The sequence below is a fragment of the Cupressus sempervirens genome, chromosome 6, assembly GCF_028749045.1.
Source record: "Cupressus sempervirens isolate cs-2001-9-10 chromosome 6, ASM2874904v1, whole genome shotgun sequence".
In the NCBI taxonomy this organism is placed as follows: Eukaryota; Viridiplantae; Streptophyta; class Pinopsida; order Cupressales; family Cupressaceae; genus Cupressus; species Cupressus sempervirens.
In genome coordinates this window covers 363,192,168-363,212,827 of record NC_143123.1, presented here as the reverse complement: position 1 = coordinate 363,212,827, position 20,660 = coordinate 363,192,168, and the positions used below count along the sequence as shown (strand labels likewise).

The 20,660-nt window shown below is 34.5% G+C and overlaps 1 protein-coding gene across 1 annotated transcript in view; it reads left to right on the top strand.

Annotated features, from left to right (window-relative positions):
* The first annotated feature begins 969 nt into the window (after nucleotides 1-969).
* Nucleotides 970-20,660, top strand: part of LOC149552588 (protein SPA1-RELATED 4-like) — a 70,729-nt gene continuing 51,038 nt past the window's right edge. The window contains exons 1-3 of the mRNA XM_089788182.1: nucleotides 970-1,467; nucleotides 2,286-3,862; nucleotides 4,027-4,184. Coding sequence (XP_089644308.1) covers nucleotides 2,888-3,862; nucleotides 4,027-4,184 — 1,133 coding nt within the window. The 5' untranslated portion in view covers nucleotides 970-1,467; nucleotides 2,286-2,887. The remainder of the gene's footprint in view (nucleotides 1,468-2,285; nucleotides 3,863-4,026; nucleotides 4,185-20,660) is intronic.

Below are 20,660 nucleotides of genomic sequence, written 5' to 3'. Positions count from 1 at the left end.
TGAATTCATAATAATGGATTTGCATTGACATCATAACAAACACCTCATTTGAAATCATGCACATTCAATTAGTCCATTATTATTATAATAATAATTTTTTTATGCCCTTATAATTTCTTATTATGTTATATTATAATATACTATTTTTAACTCCTACATTAACTTTCCTACTCAATATGTTCAATTCTTATTTCTTTTAATCTCCTTTTACCAATTTTTTTGTAGACCTCCTTTGTGTCACCTTTATGTTTTGCTAATATCTCATCATTCTCATAACCCATAGTATAATACAATAGTATAGATAAACAGACTCTTGTTTCGTGTTTCTATCATTTCTAAACATTTTTAAGAAGTAACTTAATCTGAATAATAATAATGAAATATTAAGTTTTTCATAACCACCCAATCAAATCACTTCGAAAGAAAAATGAAGTTAAAAAAACACTTAAAAAATTAGCATTTCCTTTTCTTTCATTCTTGTAACAAATCCCTAAGATAGTGGATGTCATAGATTAAAAAAAAAAAAATAATCCAATCACAAATCCAATCACATAGATAGATAAATAAATAAATATATAATCCAATCGCATAGATAGATAAAAAAATAAATATATAATCCAATCACATACATAGATAAATAAATAAATATATAATCCAATCACAATGATCTCCCTAGACAGATTTATTTATTTTTGAACGTGTCGTCAACGTGGTTATTACTACTTGGGGGCAGGTCCAAAAGCCCCTGCTTTCCTTTTGTCGCGCAAAAATAGAAAGTGATAGCCATGGTAAAGTTGGAAAAATAAACAACACGTACGGATTTGTGTCAGAGGAAGAATATACGGTTTCGTATATATACGCTTGGATATCATTTCTTTTTTCCCAGGCTTTGCCAGCTGGGCAGATGGTTTCATGGCGCTGGTGAAGCCACGTACGAGGAGTTGAGAGCGCAGGAGGATAGAAAAGCTGAGGAGGAGGAAATAGACAAGAAAATATGATTTTGCAAATTAGGCGGAAAACAAAAACAAACATCCCTGATCACATCCCCTGCTTCCGCTAGTTTTGTCCCCGGGTTTTAGCGGTGAATTTGGAGGCGCCCTTTTGTCAGCGGCCTCTATTGCTATACTGCTACAGTCTCTGCACCTCGTACAAACATGTGGCTGTTGCAGATAACATAGATTTATTTCTTTACTATTATTTCTATGTCTGACCTGGACCACTCGCTTCAATTCCTGAGGTCCGTTTTCCTTCGTACATTGCTTCTGGTTTTTGCCCCTTTCCTTCAGATTTGTGGTTAAGATGGGTAAAAGTTCATGCCCTCAAACAATTCTATATCCGCCACATCGAGTGAATGATTTTACGGGAAATTTTAAAATTAAAATGCCCGAGTTGTTTGATTTGTTTATGGCAAAGGTAGGCCAGTGAAATCAAGCTCGCAGCTCAGACTTCTTATCGGATCACTTTCAGGTTTGTTTCTTTATTCAAGGATATTGTTTCTGTACCTGTGGATTCTATTTAAAATTTTCCTTTTTTAATATGTTATCTCGTTTTGGATTGTGTGTGCCCGGTCCCTTTACTGTTGAGAAGATAGGATTGGAAATGAATGCTCTCCAGCACTTTGAGATGTGCCTTGTTTTTCTGTAAAGAGATTTTCTTCATATCGTCGGCTCTGCCTTCTGTTCTCTTCTACAGTTCTTCTCAGGGTCTTCGACGGTGATCATGTAAATTGTTGAGTTTGTAAAGTTCTGAGTCTTTTATTTGAGAGATTTACATTTTAATTTGCAAAGTTTATGTGCTCGGAGTATTTAACATTTCAAGCATCGGGGAATGTTAATTAGCTTCATATTAATCCTGGCGCTCTCGCCCCTCAATGACGTTACTGACGTTGTTGTGATTTGTTGTAGTGGTTGAATTTTGTTCTGAATGATAGATTGGTGTATTTAAAAGGGTTTGGGTATTTTTATGAGCAAGGGGAAGGTAGGAAGGGTATTATGTTGAAATCTTTATGATTTTCACGAGAGGCTTTTTGTGTATTTTGGTTTTGTGATTTTCACGAGAGATTTTTCTTGTATTTTGGTTTTATGATTTTCGCGAGAGATTTTTCTTGTATTTTGGTTTTTGGTTGGGAGTTAAATTTGGATATTTGAGTTATCTTCTGGCTTAGTAAATATCGTTTTTGGGAATCATCAACAAGGTCTTAAAATCAGCAGTGGTTGGGAATAACCTATTTCTATGAGCTTGAATACAGAGTAAACGATACTTATAGCATGGGGTCATGGTTGCAGGAGAGAAGCAGTGGGTATGAAATTACCCAAGAGAACCATTGCAATGTGCTATAGCTTGGAATTTGTACTAGTAGTTGAGGCTTGCCGACTTTCTCAGAGATCACGTATCCCGTTTATAGATCAGCTTAGCCGTGGGCGGTTTGCATAGGGTCTTCCTCGGTGTCTGAGGAGTTTATATCCAGATTGTGAATGAACTTGCCTGAGGGACAAATTTTTGGGGGATCAGTGTTTTAGATGAATTGGAGGAATGTGGATGTGTCATTGCAGTTTCTTTTCCGCTTCAGAAGCAAAATAAGGCGTACAAGGGAAAACAGAGGGGTTTTATGAAATGGAAACATAAAAGGGCTTTACTTGAGACAAAACCTTTTATTGGAACAGTAGGAACACCCAGAGGGCATTAAGTTTTTAATCCTTGGTTTTATGGTTCATTCCTAAATGTTGTTTTCGACAGAAGTTGCAATGTCGAACTGGTTTTTGACTCGTGTGAAGTCTTTCAGAGAAATAGAAATTAGTTTAGTCCATAAATTAGGAGCCGTAAGGTGGAACACCAACCTGAATTATTGTAGACAAAGTCCTTCATAATTAGCGTTCAAAATTCTGGAATGGACGGTTTCCAAGGATTGAACAGGGAGCAATCTGGGCAGGGAGAATTTTATTATTCTGGAGAATCCAGTATCAACAATGATATGTCAAAAGATGCTTCTAATACTGGCTGTAGTCAGACCGAACAAGAAGAGAAATGTGCAGGAAGCCCTTGTGGCAACGTTGAGAATCAGCAACATAAATCTGCTTTCCGGAATCCAACGCCTACGCAACCCTGTATGGATGATTTGGAAGAGGAGGATATTAGCCTAAGAGAATGGTTGAATATGCCTAATAGAATTGTAAATAGATTGGAATGCTTGCACATATTTAAGCAAATCCTGGAGATTGTTAGTCTTGCACACTCTGAAGGAGTTGTGTTGCATAATATTCGGCCCTCCTGTTTCATGCTATCCTCTTTTAATCGAGTTTCATTTATAGAATCTACTTCTTGTACAAGCTCAGGTTCTGATTCTTCAGATGACTCGACTGGAAGGTTGCCTCAAACACTTCCAGGACAGACCGCAACCTATAAATTGAGGCAACGTGGTAATAATAAGGTGCATGTTTCAAGAACAGGGCGAGAAGTTGATCAAACAGCTTCAGTTCACATGGCAAGCCATCAAGCCCGTGCAAGAGACATTTCAACTAGGGGAGCTGGACGTCAGGAGCCATCAGTTAGAGATGCCAACACAGATGTCTCCAGACAGCCTGGAAGGTTAATCTCTACGGGTGATTGCACTGAAAAATTAGATGATGTTGGTGGAATGCATGTTATTCCACATGTAACGGATTCAGATTCAGGGGAAGGGACTAATCGAGAGGACGTGGACACCATGAATGAAGAAGAGAATGTTGAAGATAGTACTAACCGCTTCCCATTGAAGCAAATATTGCTTATGGAAGTGAAATGGTACACCACTCCAGAGGAGCTATCCGGGGGATCAATTTCATTCTCTTCGGATATTTATTGTTTGGGTGTTCTCTTTTTCGAGGTACGAGACAGTGACCAAACTAAATCTGATAATTCACAGCAGCATCAATTTGTTTCCTAAGGAGTTTAACAATTATTGCTATGTTATGCTATAGCATTCTCAATATGAAACGTTTACTCTGAAACTGGATTAGCTCCACCCAAATTTAATTTGTTTTGTTACAGTTATTCTGCACTTTTAGCTCAGAAGCAGAGCAGCAGGCAATTATGTCAAATCTTCGGCATCGTGTCCTTCCTCCTCAGTTGCTATGCAAGTGGCCCAAAGAAGCTTCATTTTGTGTGTTGCTGCTTCACCCTGTCGCTGCTTCTCGTCCGAAAATAAGGTTAGTAAACAAGCAATTTAGAACATTACTGTTTTTTTCTAAATTATCTTCTAGATGGATTAGATTTACGATTGTTGTCTGGATTTATTTTGGATAAACGAGTGTCTCGGCGAATTAATCTTATGAATGTTTTAAGTGCCTATGATTTTCACAAGGTTGAATACTTGTTCTTGTAGAAGCATTTCATGTGTGCTAGAAGACACAGATTGAATAACGGTTACATATCCTTTAGTAAAACAACAATGTCAACTGATGGGGACGCAATAAGATGTCCCCTAGATACTATGATTAATGAAATTGGGGTTCGAGACTTTAACTTTGCATGTGACATGGCAATCCACTCCCAGGAGAAAGCTCGGTTGTATTTTTTGTTAAATGCATGCACCTTATGCCGACTATGGCTGACTTACTGATTTAAGCTCCCAAGTCTAGAGAGTCGACATCTCTCCATATTGAATCCATTCTGACATGGTTCAGAAATTTTTTAGGTGCATCTTAAAAGGCGTTATCTCCTTGAATTGAAGGTCGCGTACCTTTCTCATAAGGAAATAAAATCTGGACAACCGTTAAAATTTCCCTAACATTTCAATTCATTATCCATCTCCCAAAGCAGACGATCCAGGCACAAGACATTTTATTTTACCCTGATCTATTCTGCAAAAAACCAAGAAACTTGACGATGCTGAAGACATATTCCACTATATCTTTATTTTCAATTCGTCATGCCACTTGCCAGGCAAGATTTATTATTCAGTGGAGAAATAATATATCTGGCATGAGAAACATATTTAAATGAATTAGGTAAGAACTCATAATATAAACGGTGCTTGATTTTCGGATGGCCTGTAATTTCACCACTCGGCAAATGTTTCTTGCCCATTTCCTATTAGATCATGAAAAACAAAAGGGACTGATCTAGTTTTCCCATACAGCATCCTTGACTTGAAGTATAGAATAGGATTCGCACAATTCCATTTCTACTCTTCTACAAGTATTAACTCCATTTCTACTCTTCTACGAGTATGCTCTCGTGCAACTAATTATATTTCTTGCGAGCTATCAATTAAATCATTTTGCCAGCTTAAGTTGTTTTTTATTGGGTAACTATCTCCTAGAGTAAAAGCCTTTCTACCCAGCCCTTCATCTTTATTTACATTCATTTCATCTCATACCAGCGTTAGTGCCCAGGTTCCCATCTGCATTCTTAAGTTCATTGTTAGATTGCATCAGTATCCTTATTGCCGACATGGAAATTGATAAGTTTGAAAACAAATGGAAATTAGCATATATTGATTCATGTCGAACAAGTTGGGTGAATTTTGGAGGTAATTTAGAGAGAAAACTGTGGCTTTGATCTGTAAAATGTCATAATAAATTATTTTCAAGGCTTGCAAATATATATTTGCATTCATTTCATCTTAAACCTGAAATGTTCCTCACTGTGGTTGGGGATCTTCGTAATCTTCATATATTTTCCTCTTACATAATCAGTCATATGATCTTCATAATCTTCATATATTTTCTTCTTACATAATCAGTCATATGATCTTCATAATTTTCATATATTTTCCTCTTACATAATGAGTCATATGCAGCATATTCTTTTGGAAATTGCATAGCTGGTAATCATGAAAGACCGGGCCTCGCAAGTTGCACAGATCAAGAAGGCTTTTGATACCATTAGTATAAATAACTATTTTAATCTGATGTACGAAGGACAGGAGGAAAGTGAATCAGCGTAGGCAACTCCATTCTCCAGAGGGAAGTTTTAGCTAAACCGGTTCTATGGTCTTTATGTGATGGGTTCTACCCGAGATATCCTCTCCTGCCCCTGCCCCCTGCTCCTCCACCCTTCAAAACTTTATCTTCTATTATTCAGGTAGAAGCTATGTTTTTACATAAAAGTATAAAATACAATGTTTAGTTTTTTTCTAGCTCTCTCGGTTCTTTACTGTTCGTAGGTTTTGAGCCAACTTTCCAGTTTGCTAAGTTTCATCTGCTTGTCTAGGTTGAAGAGATCAGTTCGCAATTCTCTTAATTCCTAGGTAAGCTACACTTAAGGCTATTATTTCTCTTTCCTCTCGCCTAGATAACCATTTAACTTGATCCTTGTAAAACAAACCGAAATATGCTGAAGTGCCGCTTCTATTCTTAAGATCCATCTGGCTATAACAGCTCTAAGGATCAACGTTATCCAGTATAATCAATTTGGAATACCTAGAGGCTAGTGCTAAAACAAAGAAGAGTAAATTTCACAAGTTTTGCTTTTCGCCATCGACCAAAATGAAGGATTCACGACTTCAACCAAGGGATGATACCACAGAAGAAACGTGTATTCTCATCCTCATGTTTAGTTGGCCAAATCTCAAAAGTCTATCTGGGTACTACTCGTGTGCTTGCCACTGAAACCTGGTAATCTTTATATCCTTAATACAAAGGACGTTAGAGCAAACATTTTTTAGGGTACTGTCAATTGTGGCCATCGTCTTCCATAGAATCTGCAAATCACTCAATGATAAGTTTATATTCATGACAGTTTCTATGAAGTTACTGGTAGATAACTGAATAGGCATTGCTTGCCTGAACACCTGGTCTAAATCTGGATGAAAGAAGGATGTGTAACATAAAAACAATGCTCTGACAATGGTCTTGCGGCGGACAACTAGGTGTGTTGTCATCGCTTTGATTACTCTGTCCAAATTTATCATTCTAATCTACCTTGGAAGCCTCGGCCTTCTACATGCGTTACTTTTGATTATGGGGACTGCCACTACACAACTGTTAGAGGAGTTTTGAACTCATAATTCATTGCATTGTTTTCAGAAGCATGTTGACAATTCTGTAGATCTTGGTTGGTCTGATTTTCTTTTTATGGCGGAATTCGGAAAGATTTGATCTCTAACCTTTCAACTTCACTAATAATAAACCAAGAATTTCTATCCTTCTTCTGTTCTTAGCGCATCATCTAATCATGAAATTAGCATCAGTTTTTTAACATATTCTTTTTCCCTAGGATAAGCCTGGATAAGATACTCATAAACAATCATCTTAAACGAAATCGGGTACGTTGATATTTACTACTTTCTCGATATGCACTTCCCTAGATAGACTCAATTGTAGTTAGATGGTGGCTGCCAGTCTAAATTTGCTTTAAATACAAATAGGAGCGCCATTTCATTTTGAATAGGAAATTGTACTAATGTTCCGAGTAGGACTTCACTTGAGCTGAGCGAGTAAACTCTGTGTTTAAGGTAGTAGAGGACAGGTTGAGATTGGATATAGGACAAGGAGTACGACAAGACATAGAAGAGGCGAATGATATCATTGTCCAAAATAATTGTCAATTTGAACTACTATTAAGACGTCCCTTAATTATTACATTGTTATTGTATTTTCAATATTTTTAAAGCTTTCGTGTTTATCCATAATCACAAGGAGACGGGGACTGTAGTCCACTGATATAGGTATATACCTTTTTCCTTAAAATACCTTCCTAAGAATACCTTTGTACAAAAATACTCAAGTTCAGAAAAAAATACTTAGCGGTTATGCATCTTCAGTCAACGTAATTTAAAATTAATTAACTATTTTCTGAAGTAAAAATTCAATGCCTAACAAAAGCAATGATAAATCATATCGATATCTGTTTTCTTCATTGTTAAAATGATTTCAAATATAGACATGGTGATATTTGTATTGAGTATACTGAATCTAACAAAGTATGATACTGATTTTCCAAACCAAATTTTGATGGAGAAATTGGGCTACCTTGAGGTTTGGATCCATTACAACATTCTTGGAATTGTTTTTTGAATTTAGTTTTTTTCAAAAGGAAATTATGATATAAGTATTAAAGTTTTAGAGCCAAGATATTCGTAAAGGTATTTTTGTGTGTGAATCTAATATTTTGGGGTACCTTGAGGCTTGAATCCATTACAACATTCTTGGAATTGTTTTTTGGAGTTAGTTTTTTTGAAAAGAAAATTATGATATAAGTATTAAAGTTTTGGAACCAAGACATTCATAAAGGTATTTTTGTGTGTGAATCTAATATTTTAGGAGTAGTCAAACTTCTTGTAGAAGCCCATCATCTTTAGAACATTTTAGTTGTTTTTTTAACATATTTAAGTTATTATATCTTAAAATGAATTAAAATGGAAAGTTAATTCATTAAATATATATTAAAGTTATCAAAAATTAAATTAAATGACTATATTTGTTTAATTATTTAAAAAGGTGTTTCAAGCGTGTAGATAAAGTATCGTTCAAGTCAAGGTGTTAGAAAATGGTCATGAGGGCATCTAATGATATTTTATTAAATTAATATTTTTATGATTATGAAAAATAATGATGGGGATACGGTTGCCGCGAGCCCTGTTGTATGGGCGGTTTGCTGTTCGAATCCCATCAGCTGTTGATGCCCTTGCTGTGCGCTATCAGCCTAGCAAGATCAGTCGATGGGAAGTATATAGGAAAATTTTAAAATATACATTGAAATTTGCAAATTTATATGTTATTCATATGAAACTAAGCACCAAGCATGTCATGTAAACATTATAGAACCATAATATACAACATTTGAATGCCATTTAGGAAATAATATCTGATTTCAGTACTCAATTGTCAAAATGCATATCAATATCAATGAACAATATCACAATAATAAACATGATAAATTTGAAAATCTAAATCTAAATATGCCTAAAGCTATATGCCCAAAGGCTAGAGGGCTACCATAAAGTAATAAGTATCAATGTATCATAATCATGTTCACGTTCAACATAAAAAACATAACATAGAAAAATGAAGCAGATTGCTGCTCCTATTCTGCCTCTACCGCATTTGGAGGGGTGGGGCCCACCTCGACGACCTACTAAAGAGCCTTAAAATTATTTTTTAATATTCATTTTTAAATTTTTTTTGCATTAAAAAAAATCATTTAAAAAAAATTAATTTAAAAAAAAAAATTAAAAAATTAAAATTTGGGGACGGTTGGCCGTACTCAGTACGATTGGTGGACGTATAGGTGTCCCCTTTTTCTATTGGGGACGGCTTTTTCGTAGCCGTCCCCAAGTTTTGGGGACATCCTCTGATAATTTTCCTTTTTAGGGGACGGCTGGGGGACGTCCCATACTCGTCCCCTTGTCCCCAAGATGTCCCCGTTTTCGAAACTCCTGTTTTTAGGCTGGGTACGTGTGCCTGGGGAACATAATATATAAATATATATACATATCTTGATGTAATTTATTCGAGTAAAGCTGCAAAACATCAACACTCCCTCTTAGCTAGGGGATAAACACATAATCATATAATACCTCGATGTAATATAAGAATATCTTTGATTAGAAGATATTCAACATTTTGATATCACATTTGATATCACAAGTATTGGTCTTCCAGAATATCAACATATGACATTCACCAATTACTTAAATAAGGTTTGATATCACATTTGATATTATGAGTATTGGTCTCCTAGAATATTGACATTTGATATTCACGGAGTACTAATTTTTTTTTGATATGACATCTCATATCATGAGTATTGGTCTCCCAGAGTACATGATATTCACCATTTACTCAAAACGTTTGATATCACAGTTGATATCATGAGTATTGGTCTCTCAAAATGTCAATGATATTCACTAAATACTTTTTGAGTGATGGTCTTCCAGATTGTTGAGATGCAAGGTATTCACCAACTATTGAAAAAGTCTTATCACATATGATATCATAAGTATTGGTCTCCCTGAATACATAATATTCACCAATTACTTAAACATGTTTGGTATCACATTTGATATTATGAATATCGGTTTCCCAGAATATCAATGATATTCACCAAATACTCTTTGAGTAATGGCCTTCTAGAATGTTGAGATGCAAGATATTCACCAAGTACTCTGAGTAATGACCGTCCAAAACATCAAGTCGCGTGATATTCACCAAGTGCTTTGTGTAATGTCCCTCCAGAACATCAATTTGCATAACATTCATCATGTACTCAAAAATGTTTATAAGGTATGTGCACACGCATTCTCATAATGCTTACCATATAAACATTCTCCATGCAAAGTATAATCTACCATGATATGCATAAACATCCTAAGATATCCATCAGAATATAACGCATTCTCATAATGCTTACCATATAAACATTCTCCATGCAAAGTATAATCTACCATGATATGCATAAACATCCTAAGATATCCATCAGAATAGAAAATTAAGCGATTGTAAGATCGTCACCTTTCAATAACTTCTGCAAATACAATTGACATCATTTGGAAGTCGTGACTTCCTCATGATGTAGATAGGGGGTAGGGCCATCAAAATCACATAGTCACAAGGTATATTCATGAATCAAAATCCTCTTGATTGCCACAATTTGTTGATCATAGGAGAATTCATCTCAACATGGTTTACTCCCTCTGAATCAATGTGATGGGGATCACCGAAGGTTGATTGAATCATATCTTTTATTTTTTCCCTCTCTTTCAAGGTTGCCTCTAATGAAATGTCAGGCTCCTTTTGAATCTCAATCTCCTGAGCTCCTCATCTAATAATGCTTCTAATGGAGTGTTAAGCTCCCTCTGAATTTGATATCAATCCCCCTTTTCTTGCGACAACATTCTCAAAGGAAAAGATCAAGACATAGCTCTTATAGTATATACAAATAAGAGAGAGACTACATTGATTAGTTAAGTAAAATACTCAAGGATAAATACTTAATTGTACATCAATATCCTTTTATTTAATCTTTCAATTCATTAGATATTAATATTGTAATCGAAGAACAATTATTTATTACTTTTATTCTAGTGATCTACTTCAATTCATCATGTCATTCTTATTGGATTTTTACATATTATCTATTTGTAATTCTACAAATATTTTTCATTCTCTCTCTCTCTCTATATATATAATAAGAATAATAATTAATTCATAATATTGAAATAATATAAAACATATCATATATCATACCTACAAGTTAGGTCCACTTTAACTTTGCTATGCCCAACCGCACCCGTTGGTAGTCTTTCCTTTTTACTTTATATAATATTGCGTCTAATAAAAAGGGTGTAACATAATATACCTCCGAAGATTACCTTAGTGGGATTGGTACCCAAAGTCTTTACCACACCTCATAATATATTCCTTAACACAAAATATTATGTGCGATTATGTTGAGGATCTCCTCCCATGTAATGGACGATCGAATAGAGGGCTCCTTGCATTGTTTACTTTGCGGCTGATCCTACCTATCCTTGATGACATACCTTTGGAATCTCTAGACATTTATACCTAGGGGCCACCTTACCATTCACATTACTTGAATATGGTATTTCGATTGAGCAAACATATTTGATACCTTTCCTTCTACACTTTATTTCCAAGTGTATAAGGTTATAAACATGTTTATAAAAACCTTTCTCTTTTTCTGTGAAAGAAAAAATCCCATTATGGTGCACGTTCATTGGTTGTGGCATGTATTAGTCAGAGGAATCAAAGTGTCAACCCTTTCAATCATATTTTAATTTTATTTCCTAGGCGATGACATATATTAATCCCTTAGTAGTGGTGATAAAGTTGTTAACATTATTATAAGTCAGGAATATACTTTATCACGTGTCGAGTTTATTGTAGATGTCAATCGATAATAATTTCCTTATGCATGTTCAAGGTTTAAGCTAGTCTTTGTCTAATAGGGCCGCCGGTCGAACCAATGGCATCACCCCTCTCTTGAATGTGTTTTTCCTTTGTTTCCTTTTTGGCGGGTAAGGGTAGAATATCTCCAAGTCTTGTTTTGAAAGTATGTATGAAGATTATCAGTGGTACCCCCACGATCCGATATGCAATTACAAATAGATAATTTTGTGTCCCACATAAGGTAAGAAACTATCCAGTGATGCCTAGTTCTGTACATTGCAATCTCCATTATTCTTGTCATGTCTTAGTAGAGCGTATTAACCTCTTTTCCACACTCCCTCCATTCCCAATACACATTCATTCCCAATACACATTCATACACTGACTGGATATGGCAACAATGTGTCTTCTAGTGTTGAGCACCGTAGCATTTCAAAATCCCTGCCTGTGCTTCTTTGACGTTGGGTGGCCATCCCACAACATATCAATTGTGCCGCACATCAGGATCTATGTTAGGTCACCAATCACGCTCTTATTCATTGGATGATGATGTTTTGATTTCTCCTCCTTTGAAAGGATTGTATATTGATTATTTCGTTTTCTCTCATTTACCTTGAAGCTGTTAGGCTTTATAGAAGGAACTTTGCTCTAATACCATGTTGTTTTTTTGAGGACCGCTGCAAATGTGATAGCATTGCCATGCATTTGGTATGTTTTTTCCAACTGCAGCCTCCCCTTATATTTATAAGAGAGTGAGAGAATAGACATGTCGCTTCGTGGGACAGATGGGACATGTTTGTTCATTATCATAATTAAACTCTCTCACACACACACACACACACTTATATATATATATATATATTCGTGGGACATATGGGACATGTTTGTTCATTATCATAATTAAACTCATATATATATATATATATATATATATATATATATGTGGGACATGTCTATTTTCTCACTCTCTCATAAATATAAGGGGAGGCTGTAGTTGGAAAACACATACCAAATGCATGGCAATGCTATCACATTTGCAGCGGTCCTCAGGAAAAAAAACATGGTATTAGAGCAAAGTTCCTTCTATAAAGCCTAACAGCTTGAAGCTAAATGAGAAAATGAAATAATCAATATGCAATCCTTTCAAAGGAGGAGAAATCAAAATAACATCATCCAATGAATAAGAGTGTGATTGGAGACTTAACATATATCCTGATGTGCGGCAAAGAAGAAGTCTCTTTACACACACACACACACACACACACACACACACACACACACACAGACACACATACAGATACATATATATATATGTAGATATATATGTATATATGTATATATATATAATATCTCTTTATATATGTACATATATAATATCTCTTTATATATATATATATATATATATATATACATATATATATATATATATATATATATATATATATATATATATGTAAAGAGACTTCTTCTCTGCCGCACATTAGGATATTTGTTAGGTCTCCAATCACGCTCTTATTCATTGGATGATGTTATTTTTATTTCTCCTCCTTTGAAAGGATTGCATATTGATTATTTCATTCTCTCATTTACCTTCAAGCTGTTAGGCTAAATATAGAAGGAACTTTGCTCTAATACCATGTTTTTTTCATGAGGACTGCTGCAAATGTGATAGCATTGCCATGCATTTGGTATGTGTTTTCCAACTGCAGCCTCCCTTTATATTTATAAGAGAGTGAGAGAATAGACATGTCCCTTCGTGGGACATGTATGTTCATTATCATAATTAAACTCTTTTATATATATATATATATATATATATATATATATATATATATAATCTTTATATATATACATATATTTATATATGTATATATAAAGAGATATTATATATATACATATATATATAGAGATTATATATATATATATGTATATATGTATATATGTATATATGTGTGTGTATATATATATATAATATCTCTTTATATGTATGCAGACACACATGTGCACGTGCGCACACACATATACATATCTTGATGTCATTTATCTGAGTAAAGCTACAAAACATCAACACTAAGATTTAGAAAATAATAAGTAGAATTTGCAGACAATCTCACAAATCATTAGTTTGCACCATCATCAAATTCCTATTAGTTTAGTTGTTATATATGTTAGAAAGTGAAGATTTAGTTTAAAATGTTGATTTCAATGTCATCTTTGGCCAAAAATTATAACCCCACAATTGTGGGATCACCTTATTTACATGACAATGTGTACAAAGATGGTAGATGATTGACAATCAATGTTGAAGTTCATAAAGAAGTTCTTGATCACTGAGTTCTTTTAACAATTGTTCATCTATTTTATGCTTCTATTCCCACAACATCTACAATTAGTTTTCCATGTATTATGGGTTGGAGATTTATGAAGCTGGTTGTTGAAGACATATGGAGTTTTTCTAGATTGTTGTTGCTTTGTTGTGCCACTGATAATGTCTTTTGCTTAGGAATCTGCTATGCAATTCTTTATTTTTAACTTATTTATTTTATATATATTGATAATGCGAGGTTTGAACTAATGACCTCCCCAAAGGAAGCCATGTCAATTCGTCTTTGTACTATGGGTGGCTCTCACAATTCTTTATTCTTGAAGATATGCTTATTTAGAATGGAAGTTGTACTCACAAAGCTTGGAAGATTTTAAATCCAAAGTTTCATGTCTTGATTCATTTTGCAATGAAAGTTAGAGATGACTATGTATTGGACTGCATTTTTCTAGAATGAGAAAGGGAAGCAACGCATATGAGGGCCTTGTCCACCTTTTCCTAATGCACAATTAGAAAGAAGATGACTGAATGAGCTCAAGTAGGACTTAAGAATGAAATGATCCTTCACTATTATGATTAAGAATGAAATGGATTTGGGGAATGATCTAACGATGCAAGATAAATAACTAAAATAAACAAAATTAAGCAGTTTCAAGAAAGTAGAGACTAAAAAAACAAACATGAACTTGTAGCGACTAGAAACAAAACAAAAACTTGATAATTGTACTATAAGCTACAGACCAAATTTGAAGGTGTTTTGAGAATAAGAAGCCTTGGGTGTTGTGCTCTTACGAGTTTTGCCCAAAATTTTAATTGACAATCCTATAGATCCTACCTCTCTATAAAGTTTTAACATTTGTGCTCCCTGTACCTATATAGAAAAGTAGGGAAAAGGTTGTCGAAAGAGGTTTTCCTTGGTCAATCGCCTGTATAGGAATCAACCTTGAAAATGAAATAACATTACATAAAGAAAAGTAATTACTAGATCTACCTTGCCAATACCTACATGAATGGATATTGAGATTACACATACTCATGAAGAAGCTTAAATGTTGCTTTGTTGACCTTGGAATGTAGAAAAGAATCAATGGTGCCTTCATAAATGCATGGAACTATAAATGCCACTCCTTGATCTTCAATGTTGTATTGCTTGATTGAATACTTGTTAGAGAATAAGAATGTATTGAAGGCAAATACTCTTCTTTCTTGCTTGAAATACTTAGCTACCATGGACGAGAATTGTTTTGCAATGGAGAAGATGCCTTCAAGTTGCCTTGGATGCTTGGAGAGAGGTTAGATCTTGGATGTTTGCCTTTAAATCTTGAATTCACTTGATTGCTTCTTGATCATAGATAGATTGCATATGTTATTGGTTGCTTACCAAAATGAGGAGAGATAAGGTGTTATATACTTCATCACACATTTGAGGATTCAAAATTTAGCTAGACTAATCATATGGTCTAATTTCCCACCATATCACCTCAAACGAGCTTCGGTTCAAATTTGGGTCCAATCCTCAGAGAACACACTAGGATTTGAATGTGAAGTTGGGAAGATAGGAAAGATTCCAGATAAGGGAAGCTAGGTAGCTAGATCAAGCATAATAGAAATGAAACCTCAAAATCGCCAAAATAGGGCATAATTGAGTATCCAATTATGGCTGCTAATGTTTTAGGACAATACATTTAGGCCCCACTTTAGTGGGAGCTAAGTCACAAGGTTCGAGTTCGAGTTAGAATTCGACAACCATGAAGTTCAGATGAAGTTCGGTGAGGTCCAAAAAATTCGACATAAAATTCACCTTATATAATTTATAAATAAATAAATAAAAGTAATTATAATAAATAAATTAATAATAATAGCTAAACATATAAAATATTGATATTTTATTAATAAAATAGATAAACAAAATATATGCAATTATAATAAATGAATTAATAATAATAGCTAAACAAACAAAATATTAATATTTTACTAATAAAATATATAAGCAAAATATACATTAAACATTAATGTTTTTCTAATAATTAAAAAAAACTATTGATAAAGAAAAAATATTAATATATTACTAATAAAATACAAATTACATACATTATAATAACAATATAAACCGCAATATTATAAACCTCTGAAACATAAAGTGAAGTGAAAATTTTGAAAATGCCGGCTGGGGCTTGTTCATCACCACTGAAGATCATTGAGAAATTGCAATTTACATACATTATAATAACAATATAAACCGCAATATTATAAACCTCCGAAACATAAAGTGAAATGAAATTTTTTGAAATGCCGATTGGGGCTTGTTCATCGCCACTGAAGATCATTGAGAACTTGCAATTTTTTTTTGTAGAAGTCCAATAAAGATGACAGAAAATCAGACAGAACCTAGGAATGAGTAATCATAGTCAACGACGGGTTGGAGAGGAAAACCATTCAATGAGCAGATTGCCGTGAAAACCACCCTCTTTCTGTTTGTGCGATGTCTTAAACCCTTTTTCTTGTTCACATGCCAGACAAAGCATCCAACATAGAGAAAAAATTAAGCAAACAAAACACATTTGTTTTAACACAAATTTGTTAGCTAATTTGATCGAACTTTTTTGAATCCCTGAATATTCGACGGATTTCGAACTTAATCTTTGAAGTTCGCCGAACCCTGTGACATAGAGCGGGAGTATGAGACAAACTCATGTTAATGGTTATGTAGATCAATGCATTGGAAAATTTTATTAATGCAAAAAAGACAAAGAAACACCAATCCTCCAATTGACTTTGATCCTCATTGAATCCAAGAGAGAGAGGACCAACTACCCTAGAAAGGTATTGCCTTACTATGGATCATGCAATGACAAAACATTGCTACAAAAGATGAAATTAATAATCTAGCAAGCTATGAGATACTAGTCAACCCATCAAAAGAGACTAATCCTGAAGGAATGCCTTCCTCCATTAAGGGACCCAACTACCCTAGAAAGGTATTGCCTTACTATGGATCATGCAACAAGAAAACATTGCTGCAAACCATGAGATTAATAGTCTAGCAAGCTATTTGTTAGCTAATTTGATCAAACTTTTTTGAACCCCTGAATATTCGACGGATTTCGAACTTAATCTTTGAAGTTCGCCGAACCCTGTGACATAGAGCGGGAGTATGAGACAAACTCATGTTAATGGTTATGTAGATCAATGCATTGGAAAATTTTATTAATGCAAAAGAGACAAAGAAACACCAATCCTCCAAGTGACTTTGATCCTCATTGAATCCAAGAGAGAGAGGACCAACTACCCTAGAAAGGTATTGCCTTACTATGGATCATGCAATGACAAAACATTGCTACAAAAGATGACATTACTAATCTAGCAAGCTATGAGATGCTAGTCAACCCATCAAAAGAGACTAATCCTGAAGGAATGCCTTCCTCCATCAAGGGACCCAACTACCCTAGAAAGGTATTGCCTTACTATGGATCACGCAACAAGAAAACATTGCTGCAAACCATGAGATTAATAGTCTAGCAAGCTATGAGATACTAGTCAACCCATCAAAAGGGATCAATCCTTAAGGAAAACCTGTTCCCATTAAGGGACCTAGAAAATAAGTTAGTCTAAGGACCAAAAGAATATTGTCATTTAAAGGATCAAATGAAAACGATCAATCAAAGGGCCAAATGGGAGAGGGAAGGAAGGATTAACCTTATGGTCCATTGGGTAATGATTAGGGCATTATAATGTAAAAATGAACACAAGGAAAACTTTGTCTCCTTAGTCATCTCTACATAAGTATTGTATTGAAGCATTGAGTGTGTGTGTGTGTGTGTGCGCAAAATGTGAAACAAGGAGTGAAGTGTACACCCCAATGTTAAAGCAATTGCAAATGCTTTAACAAGAGCAATGACTTTAACAAAGCATACATCCACCCACAAGAGACGTTTCCACTATGAGATTTCTTTAAGCAAGGACAAGTCTAGAGAAATGAACACATGATGAAAGAAAGCACAAAAGGGATCTACTAACTCCAGGGTCATTATGACCATATGATAACTCATGTATGTTAGAACTATATAAAAATGAATTGTCATCATCCCCCAAAGATATCATACTTCCACACACAATAGAAGGTGGTCGCATAATAGCTAGGAAGAAGCCTTTTTTGGGCTAACATTATAAATGCCAAAAAGAATGGTAGTTACCATTTTACATCATTCATGTATTAGACAACACAAAGATAGATTTACATATAGTAGCATATGCATGACATAACATGTATATGACATATAGAAGAAAAAAGATACAAATAGAGTAATGTTACAAGAAGTCGATTCCTTTTATCACCTTGTGCCAATAGAAGAACAAGGGTTGTCTAAAGAAATATAAACGAAGATCAGGATGAGTATGCAGGACCGAGGAAGCACACTAGATCTTGCAAGAGAAAGATAGCTACCACTGCTCCAACTGATGACCTAGAAGACCTCAAGAAGGTGGTGCAAAGGATGATTGCTATGGGGGATGGGGTGACTAACACCATTAAGGAGTTATTCTAGTTTTAATAGCTTGTGTGTCTTGTCCTTCCGTTCTTCTAGTTTAGTGTCTTTTGTTTTTGTTGCCTTTAGTTTATTGTTGGTCTGTTGGCCTGTTTTGGGTGCTAGATTTTTGTCTTCTCCAATGCATATGTTTGATTTGCATCATAATGCTTTATATACTTTCTATTATGTAATGGGTTTCTGGTCCCTGTAAAACTTGTTTTTCCCATAATAAAAAACATACTATTCCTCATCCATCCTCACATCAATTATTATTTGGTTGATGCAAGTATTCAACTTATACAAATGCTTGATCAGTGAATCATCACTTGATATCCTAAAAGAATACAACCTCTTTCATAGTAATAATTTGCTCATCAAGGAGATCGATTCAAGTTCTTAATCTTGTTCCAAAAGTCCTTGGTAGTATCTTTTATGGACACACTTGTGTATCAATAGTCTAAAAGTCATAATTATATTGGTGGACCTAGCCTTTTAATTAAGTTTTTGTTGAACAATTTCATCTTTCATCACAATAAGTGTTTGATCACCTACTATAATCAATCAAGTACAGTCTACAATTAAATATTCTATTTTGAGCTTCTGCAATTTAAAATTCTAACCATTAAACTTCTTGATACCCTTTTTTTCATATTGTTGAAATGGTGGAACAATAGATATATGGCCTAAACATATAAACTAGGAATCATTTCCCAACACCGTTAGATTAGAGGACAACCAATTAGGCCCAACTCTGAGCCTTGGGGAGAGCTACATACTATGGGTGATGATGATGAAAATTCTCCCTCTTTTGATTTGAACTGGTTGGATATGATTTAGAAATTGGAAGTGCAAGAAGTAGGCTAAAAGATATGAAATTAGCAATAATCAACACAAATAGACAAATGTAGATATGAGAATCAACTGAGATGTATAGAATTGGAAAGAGGATGCAGAGAAGAAACTATATAAAAAATCGAAGCTTAAAATGTTGCAAACTATGGATGAATACTACATATGTTCTAGGTAAAGAATCAGGTTCAAACAGGGCTTTAAAGCTTTCAAACTGCCTCTTGGTCACCTTTATGGTCAAAGTGCACTAGTGCCCTAGTCGCTTCCTTTTTTGTCACACTTTGCTTTCTTGTCTCTTTTGTGTTTGCATTATGCTCTTGTACCTTTGATATGACTTGAAACATGTTTTTGGACCTATTACTAGACAAAAGGAGAGAAAAATAACATTGCTCTATATAGGGAGGGGCTGGCCTAAGTCAAACCCAAGTATAGCTTACCCTTGGTAGGAGAAATATGAAGGAAATGCTTGAATATGAATCCTTAAATGCAAGGATCACACCTTTCAAAGACGATGCTATGCTCTTAGGATATGTCCTCCATGTGTTTATGCAATTGATAAATTATCGTAAATCCTTCATGAACACAATTGAAGATGTCTTGCTATAGCTTGATGCTCCTTGAGCTTATATTTTCTCTTGAATTGGAGTGATACGAATGAGATATGCTGAAATGAATTCAGAGTGGTCTTATTAGGGTGCTTATGGTATTTTTTTCAATTTGGTTAACGTACAATGGTTATATACTAATTTCAAGACCAGATTTGGAAATGTGAAGGCCAACATATTACTCTCCCATTGGACACCCAATTTTAACGGAAGCACAATAATAGAGCTCCAATATCATATCTGTAAGTAATATTAAGATTTATGACATTTAAGTAGGAAATTAAGTGCAGTGAAATTGAAATTATGATAGAACCTTCTATAAGCTTGAGATTATATAGAGTAAATGACCACACTAAAATAAGGGCTTAAACAGGACTGTGTTGAGATTTAAAATAGAATAGGACTCATTCTTGAGATAAATATCAAATTAAATCTAGAAATGGTCTCAAGAGTGCTTAGAGGAGTAGAAAACTAAAATGAGTGGGCGAATGTGAAATTGAACTCATTAATTAAAAGAATACAA